At 43.8% G+C, this 15,339-nt stretch overlaps 1 protein-coding gene across 2 annotated transcripts in view; it reads left to right on the plus strand.

Moving 5' to 3' along the window:
• The window catches only part of STK32B (serine/threonine kinase 32B), a 337,224-nt gene that overhangs the window by 292,916 nt on the left and 28,969 nt on the right, over positions 1-15,339 (plus strand). For both annotated transcript variants that reach the window (XM_023549727.2, XM_010591361.3), the window contains one exon: positions 14,827-14,943. In XM_023549727.2, the coding sequence (XP_023405495.1) occupies positions 14,827-14,943 (117 nt within the window). The remainder of the gene's footprint in view (positions 1-14,826; positions 14,944-15,339) is intronic.

The raw sequence follows: 15,339 nt of genomic DNA on the forward strand, positions 1-15,339 counted from the left end.
ACAGAACTAGGAGCCAGCGCACCAGGCAGGTGACCTTCGGAGCTCGATCTGGGGCAGAGCCCAGGGGGACAGACGGCACAGAAAGGGGGCCCACCCCTTCCCCCCCCGAACCCATCCCGGGAGGAAGCCTAGCAGGTTGGCGCGGGCGGCGTAGGGGCGCAGCCGGAGGGAGAAACACCCGGGAGGCAGTGACTGATCTGAGAGGGGGGAGAACAGCGTCCCAGCTGGGGTGCCGTGCCGTCCGCCGGGAGTTAGGCGAGAAGCCGACGGGGCGCGCGCGGGGGGGGGGGGTCAGCTGTGTTTCCCTGGAGTGACCCCAGGGCGGGGCCCACGCGTTCGTGCGGGAGGACGCGCACCCAGTCCGCGCGTGTGGCACGGCACACCAGAGGGAGAAATCCCCGGAGGTGTCTGGTCTCAAAACAGGGAAAGCAGCATCCCAGACGAGGAGCCATTCCGCTGCGATCTGGGCACGCGCGCGCACGCGCGGGCGGGGCATGAGCGCGGGGTCCATTTTTATTACCCTGAATTGACCCAGAGGGCGGGAACACCTGGTCGTGCGAGTGACGCCCTCCCAGTTTGCGCGAGAGGTGTGGCACACTGGAAGGAGAAGTCCCCGGGAGGAACTGATTGGTCCCAAAGCGCAGAAAGTAGCGTCCCAGACAGAGTGCCGCCCTGCTGGGGCTTGGGCGCGCGCACGAGCGGGCCGTGAGTGCGGAGTCCATTTTTATCGCCCTGAATTGACCCAGGGGGCGGGCCCACCTGGCCGTGCGGAGGAACTGATTGGTCCCGAAGCGCAGAAAGTAGCGTCCCAGACGGGGTTCCGTCCTGCCGGGGCTTGGGCGCGCGCACGAGCGGGGCGTGAGCACGGAGTCCATTTTTATTGCCCTGAATTGACCCAGGGGGCAGGCCCACCTGGCCGTGCAGGTGACGCCAACCCAGTTCGCGCGAGAGGTGTGGCGCTCCGGAAGGAGAAGTCCCGGGGAGGAAGTGACTGGTTCCCGAACAGGGAAAGCAGCGTCTCAACCCGGAAGTCATCCCGCTGGGATTTGGGCGCGCGCACAGGCGGGGCGTGACCGCGGGATCTAATTATAATCGCCTGAATAGACCCTGGGGGCGGGCCCACCCGTTCGTGCGGGAAACGCCCACCCAGTGCCCACGAGCGGTGCCGCGCACCGGAGGAAGTCCCCAGGAGGAAGGGACTGGTTTCCGAGCAAGGAAAGCAGTGTCCTAGCCAGGGACCCGTCCAGCCCGGATTTTGGCGAACGGGGGCGGAGCGTGAACGTGGTGTTCAGCTCTATATTCTGTGGTGCTACACTCCTAGCTCTCAGATCCCTCCCCCACCCTCCCCAGGCGACCCCATTAACATCCGAATACCCGGAGCCAGAGAGAGAATTCAGATGGGGATCTGACTGCATTTTTTTTTAGCTGACTACTTGGAAAATCTAGTTTCCCAGTGATGGCTCGGAGACAGCAGTCCATATTAAACCACATAAAGAAACAGACCATGACAGCTTCTCCAACCCCCCCAAACAAAAGAATCAAAATCTTTCCCAAATGAAGATACAATCCTGGAATTATCAGATACAGAATATAAAAAACTAATTTACAGAATGCTTAAAGATATCACAAATGAAATTAGGATAAATGCAGAAAAAGCCAAGGAACACACTGATAAAACTGTTGAAGAACTCAAAAAGATTATTCAAGAACATAGTGGAAAAATTAACAAGTTGCAAGAATCCATAGAGAGACAGCATGTAGAAATCCAAAAGATTAACAATAAAATTACAGAATTTGACAACGCAATAGAAAGTCAGAGGAGCAGACTCGAGCAATTAGAATGTAGACTGGGACTTCTGGAGGACCAGGGAAACAACACCAACATAGCTGGAAAAAAATCAGATAAAAGAATTAAAAAAAATGAAGAAACCCTAAGAATCATGTGGGACTCTATCAAGAAGGATAACTTGCGAGTGATTGGAGTCCCAGAACAGGGAGGGGGGACAGAAAACACAGAGAAAATAGTTGAAGAACTCCTGACACAAAACTTCCCTGACATCATGAAAGAAGAAAGGATATCTATCCAAGATGCTCATCGAACCCCATTTAAGATTGATCCAAAAAGAAAAACACCAAGACATATCATCATCAAACTTGCCAAAACCAAAGACAAACAGAAAATTTTAAAAGCAGCCAGGGAGAAAAGAAAGGTTTCCTTCAAGGGAGAATCAATAAGAATAAGTTCAGACTACTCAGCAGAAACCATGCAGGCAAGAAGGGAATGGGACGACATATACAGAGCACTAAACGAGAAAAACTGCCAACCAAGGATCATATATCCAGCAAAACTCTCTCTGAAATATGAAGGAGAAATTAAGATATTTACAGATAAACACAAGTTTAGAGAATTTGCAAAAACTAAACCAAGACTGCAAGAAATGTTAAAGGAGATTGTTTGGCCTGATGACCAATAATATCAGGTACCAGCACAATACAAGGTCACAAAACAGAACGTCCTGATATCAACGCAACTCAAACAGGGAAAGCACAAAAACAAACAAATTAAGACTAATTCTAAAAAATAAATAAATAAACAAAATAATACACACAACAGGAAATCATGGAAATCAATAGCTAAACGATCAAAATAATCAAAAAAAGGGACTAAATATAGGAGGCATTGAACTGCCAGATGGAGAGTGATACAAGGCGAAATAGAAGGATACAAGTTAGGTTTTTACTTAGAAAAATAGGGGTAAATAAAAAGGTAACCACAAAAAGGAATACCAATTCCATAACTCAAGAAAAAAGCCAAGAAAAACGTAACGACTCAATAAACACAAAGTTAAACATTATGAAAACGAGGATCTCACAAGCTACTAAGAAAAACGTCTCAGCACAAAAAAGCATGTGGAAAAATGAAATGGCCAACAACACACATAAAAAGGCATCAAAATGACAGCACTAAAAACTTACTTATCTATAATTACGCTGAATGTAAATCGACTAAATGCACCAATAAAGAGACAGAGAGTCACGGACTGGATAAAAAAACACGATCCATCTATATGCTGCCTACAAGAGACACACCTTAGACTTAGAGACACAAACAAACTAAAACTCAAAGGATGGAAAAAAATATATCAAGCAAACAATAAGCAAAAAAGAAGAGGAGTAGCAATATTAATTTCTGACAAAATAGACTTTAGACTTAAATCCGCCACAAAGGATAAAGAAGGACACTATATAATGATAAAAGGGACAATTGATCAGGAAGACATAACCATATTAAATATTTACGCACCTAATGACAGGGCTGCAAGATACATAAATCAAATTTTAACAGAATTGAAAAGTGAGATAGACACCTCCACATATATAGTAGGAGACTTCAACACACCACTTTCGGAGAAGGACAGGACATCCAGTAAGAAGCTCAATAGAGACACGGAAGACCTACTTACAACAATCAACCAACTTGACCTCATTGACTTATACAGAACTCTCCACCCAACTGCTGCAAAATATACTTTTTTTTCTAGCGCACATGGAACATTCTCTAGAATAGACCACATATTAGGGCATAAAACAAATCTTTGCAGAATCCAAAACATCGAAATATTACAAAGCATCTTCTCAGACCACAAGGCAATGAAGCTAGAAATCAATAACAGAAAAACTAGGGAAAAGAAATCAAATACTTGGAAAATGAACAATACCCTCCTGAAAAAAGACTGGGTTATAGAAGACATCAAGGAGGGAATAAGGAAATTCTTAGAAAGCAACGAGAATGAAAATACTTCCTATCAAAACCTCTGGGACACAGCAAAAGCAGTGCTCAGAGGCCAATTTATATCGATAAATGCACACATACAAAAAGAAGAAAGAGCCAAAATCAGAGAACTGTCCCGACAACTTGAGCAAATAGAAAGTGAGCAACAAAAGAATCCATCAGGCACCCGAAGAAAACAAATAATAAAAATTAGAGCTGAACTAAATGAATTAGAGAACAGAAAAACAATTGAAAGAATTAACAAAGCCAAAAGCTGGTTCTTTGAAAAAATTAACAAAATTGATAAACCATTGGCTAGACTGACTAAAGAAAAACAGGAAAGGAAACAAATAACCCGAATAAGAAACGAGAAGGACCACATCACAACAGAACCAAATGAAATCAAAAGAATCATATCAGATTACTACATAAAATTGTACTCTAACAAATTTGAAAACCTAGAAGAAATGGATAAATTCTTGGAACAACACTACTTACCTAAACTAACACATACAGAAGTAGAACAACTAAATAGACCCATAACAAAAAAAGAGATTGAAATGGTAATCAAAAAACTCCCAACAAAAAAAAGTCCTGGCCCAGATGGCTTCACTGCAGAGTTTTACCAAACCTTCAGAGAAGACTTAACACCATTACTATTGAAGGTATTTCAAAGTATAGAAAAAGACGGAATACTACCCAACTCATTCTATGAAGCTACCATCTCCCTGATACCAAAACCAGGTAAAGACATTACAAAAAAAGAAAATTTTAGACCTATATCCCTCATGAACATAGATGCAAAAATCCTTAATAAAATTCTAGCCAATAGAATCCAACAACACATCAAAAAAATAATTCACCCTGATCAAGTGGGATTTATACCAGGTATGCAAGGCTGGTTTAATATCAGAAAAACCACTAATGTAATCCATCACATAAATAAAACAAAAGACAAAAACCACATGATCTTATCAATTGATGCAGAAAAGGCATTTGACAAAGTCCAACACCCATTTATGATAAAAACTCTCACCAAAATAGGAATTGAAGGAAAATTCCTCAACATAATAAAGGGCATATATGCAAAGCCAACGGCCAATATCACTCTAAATGGAGAGAACCTGAAAGCATTTCCCTTGAGAACGGGAACCAGACAAGGATGCCCTTTATCACCGCTCTTATTCAACATCGTACTTGAAGTCCTAGCCAGGGCAATTAGGCTAGACAAAGAAATAAAGGGTATTCAGATTGGTAAGGAGGAAGTAAAGCTATCACTATTTGCAGATGACATGATCGTATACATGGAAAACCCTAAGAAATCCTCCAGAAAACTACTGAAACTAATAGAAGAGTTTGGAAGAGTCTCAGGATATAAAATAAACATACAAAAATCACTTGGATTCCTCTACATCAACAAAAAGAACACCGAAGAGGAAATAACCAAATCAATACCATTCACAGTAGCCCCCAAGAAGATAAAATACTTAGGAATAAATCTTACCAAGGATGTAAAAGACCTATACAAAGAAAACTATAAAACTCTGCTACAAGAAATTCAAAAGGACACGCTTAAATGGAAAAACATACCCTGCTCATGGATAGGAAGACTCAACATAGTAAAAATGTCTATTCTACCAAAAGCCATTTATACATACAACGCACTTCCAATCCAAATACCAATGTCATACTTTAAGGGAATAGAGAAACAAATCACTAATTTCATATGGAAAGGAAAGAATCCCCGGATAAGCAAAACATTACTGAAAAAGAAGAAGAAAGTGGGAGGCCTCACCCTACCTGATTTCAGAACCTATTATATAGCTACAGTAGTCAAAACAGCCTGGTACTGGTACAACAACAGGCACATAGACCAATGGAACAGAATTGAGAATCCAGATATAAATCCATCCACGTATGAGCAGCTGATATTTGACAAAGGACCAGTGTCAGTCAATTGGGGAAATAATAGTCTTTTTAACAAATGGTGCTGGCATACCTGGATATCCATTTGCAAAAGAATGAAACAGGACCCATACCTCACACCATGCACAAAAACTAACTCCAAGTGGATCAAAGACCTAAACATAAAGACTAAAACGATAAAAATCTTGGAAGAAAAAATAGGATCTACCCTAGGAGCCCTAATACAGGGCATAAACAGAATACAAAACATTACCAAAAATGATGAAGAGAAACCCGATAACTGGGAGCTCCTAAAAATCAAACACCTATGCTCATCTAAAGACTTCACCAAAAGAGTAAAAAGACCACCTACAGACTGGGAAAGAATATTCAGCTATGACATCTCAGACCAGCGCCTGATCTCTAAAATCTACATGATTCTGTCAAAACTCAACCACAAAAAGACAAACAACCCAATCAAGAAGTGGGCAAAGGATATGAACACACATTTCACTAAAGAAGATATTCAGGCAGCCAACAGATACATGAGAAAATGCTCTCGATCATTAGTCATTAGAGAAATGCAAATTAAAACTACGATGAGATTCCATCTGACACCAACTAGACTGGCATTAATTCAAAAATCACAAAATAATAAATGTTGGAGAGGCTGCGGAGAGACTGGAACTCTCATACACTGCTGGTGGGATTGTAAAATGGTACGACCACTGTGGAAATCCATCTGGCGTTGTCTTAAACAGTTAGAAATAGAACTACCATACAAACCAGAAATCCCACTCCTCGGAATATACCCTAAAAATACAAGACCCTTCACACAAACAGATATATGCACACCCATGTTTATTGCAGCTCTGTTTACAATAGCAAAAAGCTGGAAGCAACCAAGATGTCCATCAACGGACGAATGGGTAAATAAATTGTGGTATATTCACACAATGGAATACTACGCATCGATAAAGAACAGTGACGAATCTCTGAAACATTTCATAACATGGAGGAATCTGGAAGGCATTATGCTGAGCGAAATGAGTCAGTTGCAAAAGGACAAATATTGTATAAGACCACTATTATAAGATCTTGAGAAATAGAAAAAACGGAAAAGAACACATACTTTTGTGGTTACAAAGCGGGGAGGGAGGGAGGGAGGGAGGGAGAGGGCTTTTTATTGATCAATCTGTAGATGGGAACTGCTTTGGGTGAAGGGAAAGACAACACTCAAAACAAGGAAGGTCAGCCTAATTGGACAGGATTAAAAGTAAAGAGGTTTCCGAGATAAAATGAAAGCTTCAAAGGATAGCGAAGCAGGGGCTGGGGTCTGGGGAACTTGGTTTGAGAGGACTTCTAAATCAATGGGCAAAACAATTCTATTATGAAAACACTCTGCATCCCACTTTGAATTGTGGCACCTGGGGTCCTAAATGCCAACAAGCAGCCATCTAAAATACATTAATTGGTCTCAACCCACCGGAAGCAAAGGCAAAGGAAGAACACCAAGGTCACACGACAACTAAGAACCCAAGAGACAGAAAGGACCACTTGAACCAGAGACCTACAATATCCTGAGACCAGAAGAACAAGTTGATGCCCGGCCACAATCGATGTCTGCCCTGTCAGGGAGCACAAGAGACAACTCCTGAGGGAGCAGGAGACCAATGGGATACAGACCCCAAATTCTCATTAAAAGACCACACCTAATGGTATGATTGCGACTAGAGGAATCCCAGAGACAATGCTCCCCAGAACTTCTGATGGCACAGGACAGGAACCATCCCCGAAGACAAATCATCAGGCATGAAAAGGACTGGTCAGTGGGGGGGAGAGAGATACTGATGAAGAGTGAGCTAATTAAATCAGGTGGACACGGGAGAGTGTGTTGGCAACTCTTGACTGGAGGGGGGATGGGAAGATAGAGAGAGAGGGAAGAAGGTAAAATTGGCACGAAACGAGAGACTGTAAGGGCTGACCCAATAGGGGGAGAGCAAGTGGGAGAAGGGAGTAAGATGTATGTAAACCTACATGTGACAGACTGATTGGAATGGTAAATGTTCACTTGAAGCTTAATAAAAATTTAAAAAAAAAAAAAAAAAGCAAAGCTTCGCCAAGCGTTGGATGTTTAAATTGCCTGAGGAACTGTTCTTCACTTTCATCTGTTTTGTCTTTAGGATTCTGAGTAAAAAGATTTAGGGGAAAATAATCCAACATTGGCTGACATGGGCTCCAAGGCCCAGCCCAGCTCTAACAGTTAAAACAACAGGTCCACAGCAATTCTTTTCCCTTTTCCTTTCTCTATTTCTTTGTAAATTGGCTCTTTTTTTTTTTTTTGTAAACTGAATTGCCTGGAATAGAGACACACCTGCGCTCTATACTGAGTCAGTCCAGGGTCCTGCTGCTAAAATCGCTCTTGCCAGCAGTAAGTGTAATTACCTTACCTTAGAAATATCACCTGGTTTTCTGAGTCACCCCTTCCTAAGACCAGTGAGTAAGGATGAGCCTCAGCAGAACACCACAAGCAGACAGAATGTTGATCTTAATATTCTTACAGAAAGCCCCAGGTTTCTCTACAGCCGCCCAAACAGAAGGCTGAACATGAAACCAAAGGGGGTAGAGCCAATTTTACTCATCCGGCTAACCAAGAGGTCAGCAGTTCAAATCCACCAGCCACTCCTCGGAAACCCTACGGGGCAGTTTCTACTCTGTCCTGTAGGGTCGCTATGAGTCGGAATTGACTCAACTGCAACGGGTTTGGTTTTTGGTTTCATTTCAAACATAATTTGTCTCTAAATGTATTTAACTGCTGTATTGGCTTCGTGGTTTACTATATGTTCATCATATAGGATAGATTATATATAATATACATATATAAATACATAAAGATATAGGGTGAATAATTATGTAACACATATTTATACCACTATAATTGTTATTTTTGGAGTTCCTGGGTGGTGCAAATGGTTAACTGCTCAAGTCCACTTGGAGGTACCCTGGAACAAAGGCCTGGCTATCTGCTTCTGAGAAATCAGCCGTTGAAAACCCTGTGGAGCACAGTCCTACTCTGGAAGCACAGTAGCTTGGAATCAACTTGATGGAAACTGGTTTGCTTTGGTAACTCATAAGACTTTGTGAGTTTTATGTCACATAGCAAGTGTTCTCGATTAATACTCACTCTTACCATTTTTAACTATGATAGTTATTCCAGCGTTGCATGTATTTGTTGAAACATTTCAATCGGTATTTCGTCAATTCCTGAAGCCCTATTTTTCGCCAGTGCCTTCAGTGCAGCTTGGACCTCTTCTTTCTGTGCCATCCATTCCTGATCATGTGTTACCTCCTGAAATGGTTGAGTATCGACTAATTCTTTTTGGTATATTGACTCTGCGTATCTTCCCATCTTCTTTTGATGCCTCCTGCGTCGTTTAATATTTTACCCATAGAATGCTTCAGTATTGCAACTCGAGGCTTGAATTTTTTCTTCAGTTCCTTCAGCTTGAGAAATGCTGAGCGTGTTCTTCCCTTTTGGTTTTTTATGTCCAGATCTTTGCACATGTCATTTATAATACTTTGTCTTCTGGAGCCGCCCTTTGTAATCTCCTGTTCACTTCTTTTACTTCATCCTTTTTTTCCTTTTGCTTTAGCTACTCAGTGTTCAAGAGCAAATTTCAGAGTCTCTTCTGACATCCATTTAGGTCTTTTCTTTCTTTCCTGTCTTTTTAATGACCTCTTGCTTTCTTCATGTATGATGTCCTTGAGGTCATTCCACAAGTTGTCTGATCTTTGGTCGTTAGTGTTCAATGCGTCAAATCTGTTCTTCAGGTGATCTCTTAATTCAGGTGGGATATACTCAAGGTCATACTTTGGCTCTCGTTGGCTTGTTCTAATTTTCTTCCATTTCAGCGTGAACCTGCATATGAGTAGTTGATGGTCTGATCTGTAGTCAGCCCCTGGCCTTGTCCTGACTGATGCTATTGAGCTTTTCCATCGTCTTTCTCCACAGATGTAGTGGATTTGATTCCTATGTGTTCTATCTGGTGAGGTCCATGTGAATAGTCGCCATGTATGTTGGTAAAAAAAAGTCTTTGCAATGAAGAATCATTGGTCTTGAAAAATTCAGTCATGCAATCTCTGGCTTTGTTTCTGTCACCAAGGCCATATTTTCCAACTACCAATCCTTCTTTGTCTCCATCTTTCACATGCCAATCACCAGTAATTATCAGTGCATCCTTGCATGTTCTATAAATTTCAGACTGCAGAAGCTGGTAAAAATCTTCAATTTCTTCATCTTTGGCCCTAGTGGTTGGTGCGTGAATTTGAATAATAATCATATTAGCTGAACTTCCTTGAGAGGAATGAATATTATTCTATTACTGACAGCGTTGTACTTCAGGATAGATCTTGAAATATTCTTTTCGATGATGAATGCAATGCCGTTCCTTCTCAAGTTGTCATTCCCAGCGTAGTAGACCATATGATTGTCAGATTCAAAATGACCAATACCAGTCCATTTCAGCTCACTAATGCCTAGGATATCGATGTTTATGCATTCCATTTCATTTTTGACGATTTCCAATTTTCCTAGATTCATACTTCATACATTCCACATTCCAATTATTAATGGATGTTTCTTCTCATTTTGACCCATGCCACATCAGCAAATAAAGGTCCTGAAAGCAGCAGTATATCAACAGGGAACTGCAAGAAACTCCAGGCGAATTCAGAGGAGGACATGGAACCAGGGATATCATTGCTGATGTCAAATGGATCCTGGCTAAAAGCAGAGAATACCAGAAGGATGTTTACCTGTGTTTTATTGACTATGCAAAAGCATTTGACTGTGTGGATCATAACAAATTATGGGTAACATTGCAAAGAATGGGAATTCCAGAACACTTAACTGTGCTCATGAGGAACCTGTACATAAATCAAGAGGCAGCCATTCAAACAGAACAACAGGAAACTGCATAGTTTAAAGTCAGTAAAGTTGTATGTCAGGGTTGTATCCCTTCACCATACTTATTCAATCTGAATGCTGACCAAATACCCTGAGAAGCTGAACTATATGAAGAAGAACAGGGCATCATGATTGGAGGAAGACTCATTAACAGCCTGAGTTATGCAGATGACACAACCTTGCTTGCTGAAAGTGAAGGGGACTTGAAGCACTTTCTGATAAAGATCATAGACTACAGCCCTCAGTATGGATTACACCTCAACATAAGGAAAATAAAAATCCTCACGACTGGACCAATAAAAAGCATCATGATAAATGCAGAAAAGATCGAAGTTGTAAAGAATTTCATTTTACTTGAATCCACAGTCAACACCCATGGGAGCAGCAGTCAAGAAATTAAAAGGCTCATTGCATTAGGCAAATCTGCTGCAAAAGACCTCTTTAGAGTGTTAAAAGATATCACTTTGAGGACTAAGGTGTGCCTGACCCAAGCTATGGTATTTTCAATCACCTCATATGCACACAAGAGCAGGACAATGAATAAGGAAGACCGAAAAAGAATTGACGCTTTTGAATTATGGTATTGGCAAAGAATATTGAATACGCCATGGACTGCTAGAAGAACGGACAAATCTGTCTTGGAAGAAGTACATCCAGAATGCTCCTTAGAAGTGAAGATGGCGAGACTTCATCTCATTTACTTTGGACATGTTACAAGGAGGGACCAGTCCCTAGATGGAGAAAGACAACATGCTTGGTAGAGGGTCATCAAAAAAGAGGAAGACCCTCAATGAGATGGATTGACACAGTGGCTGCAACAATGGGCTCAAACATAGCAAAGATTGTGAGGCTGGTGCAGGACCAGGTGGTGTTTCGTTCTGTCATTCGTTCATATGTTCACTGTTAGAGCCAACTTGAAGGTGCCTGACAGCCACAACAACGTGGTGGTTATTATTACTGGTGAAGTGTAAAGGGGTCTTACAAAAGCAAAAGCAGGCAGCAGCTTCAGGTAGAAATTTTAAAATGATCATTATTGGAGTCCCAACCCACCTGGAGCAGAGAAGCATGAAGAACACTAAAGGCACAAGGAAAATATGAGCCTGAGAGACAGAAAGGGCCACATAAACCAGAGACTCCATCAGCCTAAGACCAGAAGAACTATATGGTACCCAGCTACCACCAATGACTGCCCTGACAGGAAACAACAGTGAATCCCTGATGGAGCAGGAGAAAAGTGGGATGCAGAACTCAAATTCTAGTAAAAAGATCTGACTTAATGGTCTGACTGAGACTGGAGGAACCCTGGAGGGCAGGTCCCCCGGACTCTCTGTTAGCCCCAAACTAAAACCATTCCCAAAGCCAGCTCTTCAGACAAAGGTTAGACTGGACTATAAGACATAAAATGATACTAGTGAAGAGTGCTTCTTAGCTCAAGTAGACACACGAGATTATGTGGACAGCTCCTGTCCGGAGGTGAGATGAGAAGGCAGAGGGGAACAGGAGCTGGTTGAATGGACACGAGAAATACAGGGTGGGGGAGAGGAGGAGTGTGCTGTCACATTATGCGGAGAGCAACTAGGGTCACATAACAATGTGTGTGTAAGTTTTTGTAGGAGAAACTGACGTGAATTATAAACTTTGACTTAAAGCACAATTACAAAATAATAAAAATAAGTAATGATCATTACTGGAACCATACCCCGCTTCCCATATTAAAAAAAAAGAAAAAAGTTTGAAGAAATATTTAAAGAACATTAGCTTGCAAGTATACCAAGTTGATTAGCTTGCCTAGAGAGCCCCCGAGTTTCAGTTGTGCTCTGTGTATCATAGGATAGAAGGAGTCCTGGTGGCATAAACAGTAAAGCGCTTGGCTGCTAACCACAAGTTGATGGTTGAAAGCTAACCAGTAGCTACATGGGAGAAAAGGCCTGGTGATCTGCTCCCGTAAAGATTACAGCCAAGAAAACCCTATGGGGCAGTTCTACTCTGTCACACGAGGTCACTGAGTTGAAAATCTACTTGACAGCACCCAACAACAACAACGTTATAGGGTAAAGAAGCGAGCTCTCCATTCAATTAGCAGATGAGGGAGGAGACAGCCCCGTCAGAAACAAGCCCCCTTCAGGTGGGTACGTTAGAGGGTACACACCCCAACAGAGGCCAGCTTCTTCTCCAGGCAAGGCCCCTTTGGTGAAGATGAAGGTGCTCCTTTGTTCCAGGGAGTTGTAGCCAAATTGTAGCCCACCCCCTTGTTCCTTTGAACGTGCAGCTTACGTATATGCAGCAGCCCCACAGGAAGTGAGGTTCTATGAGGTTGCCGCTGGTGCCTTATTCTCCATGGGGTTCAAGTATGGTAGCTGACACATGGTCAGTGCTCAGTCGATATTTGTGGGTAGACTGATTAACCGTCCTGGTCATCATCACAGCTCGCATGCCCTGGGGCTGTGCTCAGTGGCAGGTACCACTCCAGAACCCTGGAGAAGACAGAGCTGAGCAGGATAGAACCCCCGCCTTCCAGGTGCCCCCAGCTTTGTGGAAGAGCTGTTGTTTGTTGTTGTTGTTGTTGCTGTGAGCTGGCTCTGACTCATGAAGGCCCCACGTACAACAGAACAAAACATTGCCTGGTCCTGCGCCATCTTCACGGTCATTGGTCTGCCTCAGTCCATCGTTGTAGCCGCTGTGTATTTTGAGTGCCTTCCAACCTAGTGGGCTCACCTTCCAGCACTATATTGGACACATATTCTGTTGTGACCCATAGGATTTTCATGAGCTAATTTTCAGAAGTTCATTACTAGATCTTTCTTCCTAGGCCTGTCTTAGTCTGGAAGCTCCACTGAAACCTGTCCACCATGTGTGACCCTGTTGGTACTTGAAATATCGGTGGCATAGCTTCCAGCATCACAGAAACACGTAAGCCACCACAGTAGGACGGTGGCGGGAGGGAGAGATAGGTAGCAATTATCTTACTGCAGCAGGAATCCCATGCCAGACAACAGAGTCCACGTGGGTTAGTTATCAGTCCGCCCTCACAGCTCTCCAGGAGCCCTTCAGTCATTGCACCAGATGGGCTTGGGAAATGAGTGCTTTTTCTAGTCTGGAGTCGCTCTGACCCTATAAAACCTGAAAACACTTTGGATCACAAAGCCAGGTTGGGGAGCAGGGTGAAGCGGGGGAGGAGGCTCCAAGAGCAAGCCATTCTTCAGGATGGCAGTGAGAGTCGGAGGGCGTGAGTGCTGCTGGACACTCCCCAGGCTGCATCCCAGGGTTGCAGTCAAGAAAACCTTGTGAGCTTTTCAGACGCAAGAAGCCGCCCGGGGCAATGCAGAGAAAGCACAGCGAGGGGCTGACTGCTCCAGTGAGCACAGAAGTGGGTGGGAAACGGCTTACAGATCCCACTGTGGGTCAGAGAGGATGGCAGGTGGAAGAAGCCCGGCCTCCTTCCAGCCCCCAGCCCCACCCCAGGGCAGTTCAGCCAGGGCCCAGGGAGGCAGCGGCAGGGGCCCGCCAGCACGTGGGTGTGGGCTGGAAGTGTTGTTGACTGTCGGTGGACGGCAAAAGCATCCACCTCCTAGGCAACCTCCCCGACCTACGCCTGGAGCAGGGACTCTGGGGTGAGGCCGCCTGGTTGTGATCGTGACTCTACTGCTATGGGCTGCATGACCATTGTCGAGTCACCCAACCTCCTGTGCCCAGAGTCACTGCCAGGTCCTTGCAGCGCCACCCAGGATTGATTACTGTTAGCACATCAGTCGAGGCTGTTTCACCGGCAAGAGAAGCAGTGGTGTGTCCTCATGGGGAGAACAAGTCATCCCTGGTCATCATTGTTGCTATTGCAAGCTGCAGTTGTGTCGTCCCCACACAACAGAATAAAATGCTACCCGGACCTGTGCCATACCCGTGATGGGTAGCAGATCAGACCCTTGTGATCCATAGGGTTTTCGCTGTCTGGTTTTCAGAAGTAGATCTCCAGGCCTTTCTTCCTAGTCTGTCTCAGTCCAGAAGCTCCACTGAAACCTGTTCAGCATCATAACAACGTGCGGGCCTCCACCGACAGATGGTTAGTGGCTGCACATGAGGCACATCGGCTGGGAACCGAACCCGGGTCCCCCACATGAAGGGCGAGTGTCTTGCCATCTGCTCCCTCTTTCTCTGTCTGACTCTGGCTGTGGTCCTTTCATTACAGAGGCCTTATGAAATCCACTCGGCCACCCCCATCGATGAGATCCTCAGCATGTTCAAGGTGGAACGTGTCCACTACTCCTCCACCTGGTGCAAGGGTATGGTGGCCCTCCTGAAGAAGGTAAGGCCTGCCTGCTTAGGAGCTGAAAGGTATTTAGTGTAGAAACGGGCATACCAGCAAATTAAGAAATAAGAAAAAGGAAAGAGAGAAATAAAGTGAGTAGGTTCTCTAACACTGTGTGATAAGCTCTATAAAATTTTTTGAAAACCAAACCCATTGCCATTGAGTCAATTCTGACTCACAGCGACCCTATGGACAGAGTAGAACTGCCGCAGAGGGTTTCCAAGGAGCTGCTGGTGGATTCGAACTGCAGACCTCTTGGTTAGCAGCCTGAGCTCTTAACCACTGCACCACCATTGCTACAAAATGGTGGGGATGTATTTGTGACCTCAGAGCTATGAGGCAGTGGAGTGCCTTGGAGCCCCACATCTCTGAGTGCAAACCCCTAGCGCTTTT

The sequence above is a fragment of the Loxodonta africana genome, chromosome 5, assembly GCF_030014295.1.
Source record: "Loxodonta africana isolate mLoxAfr1 chromosome 5, mLoxAfr1.hap2, whole genome shotgun sequence".
In the NCBI taxonomy this organism is placed as follows: domain Eukaryota; kingdom Metazoa; phylum Chordata; class Mammalia; order Proboscidea; family Elephantidae; genus Loxodonta; species Loxodonta africana.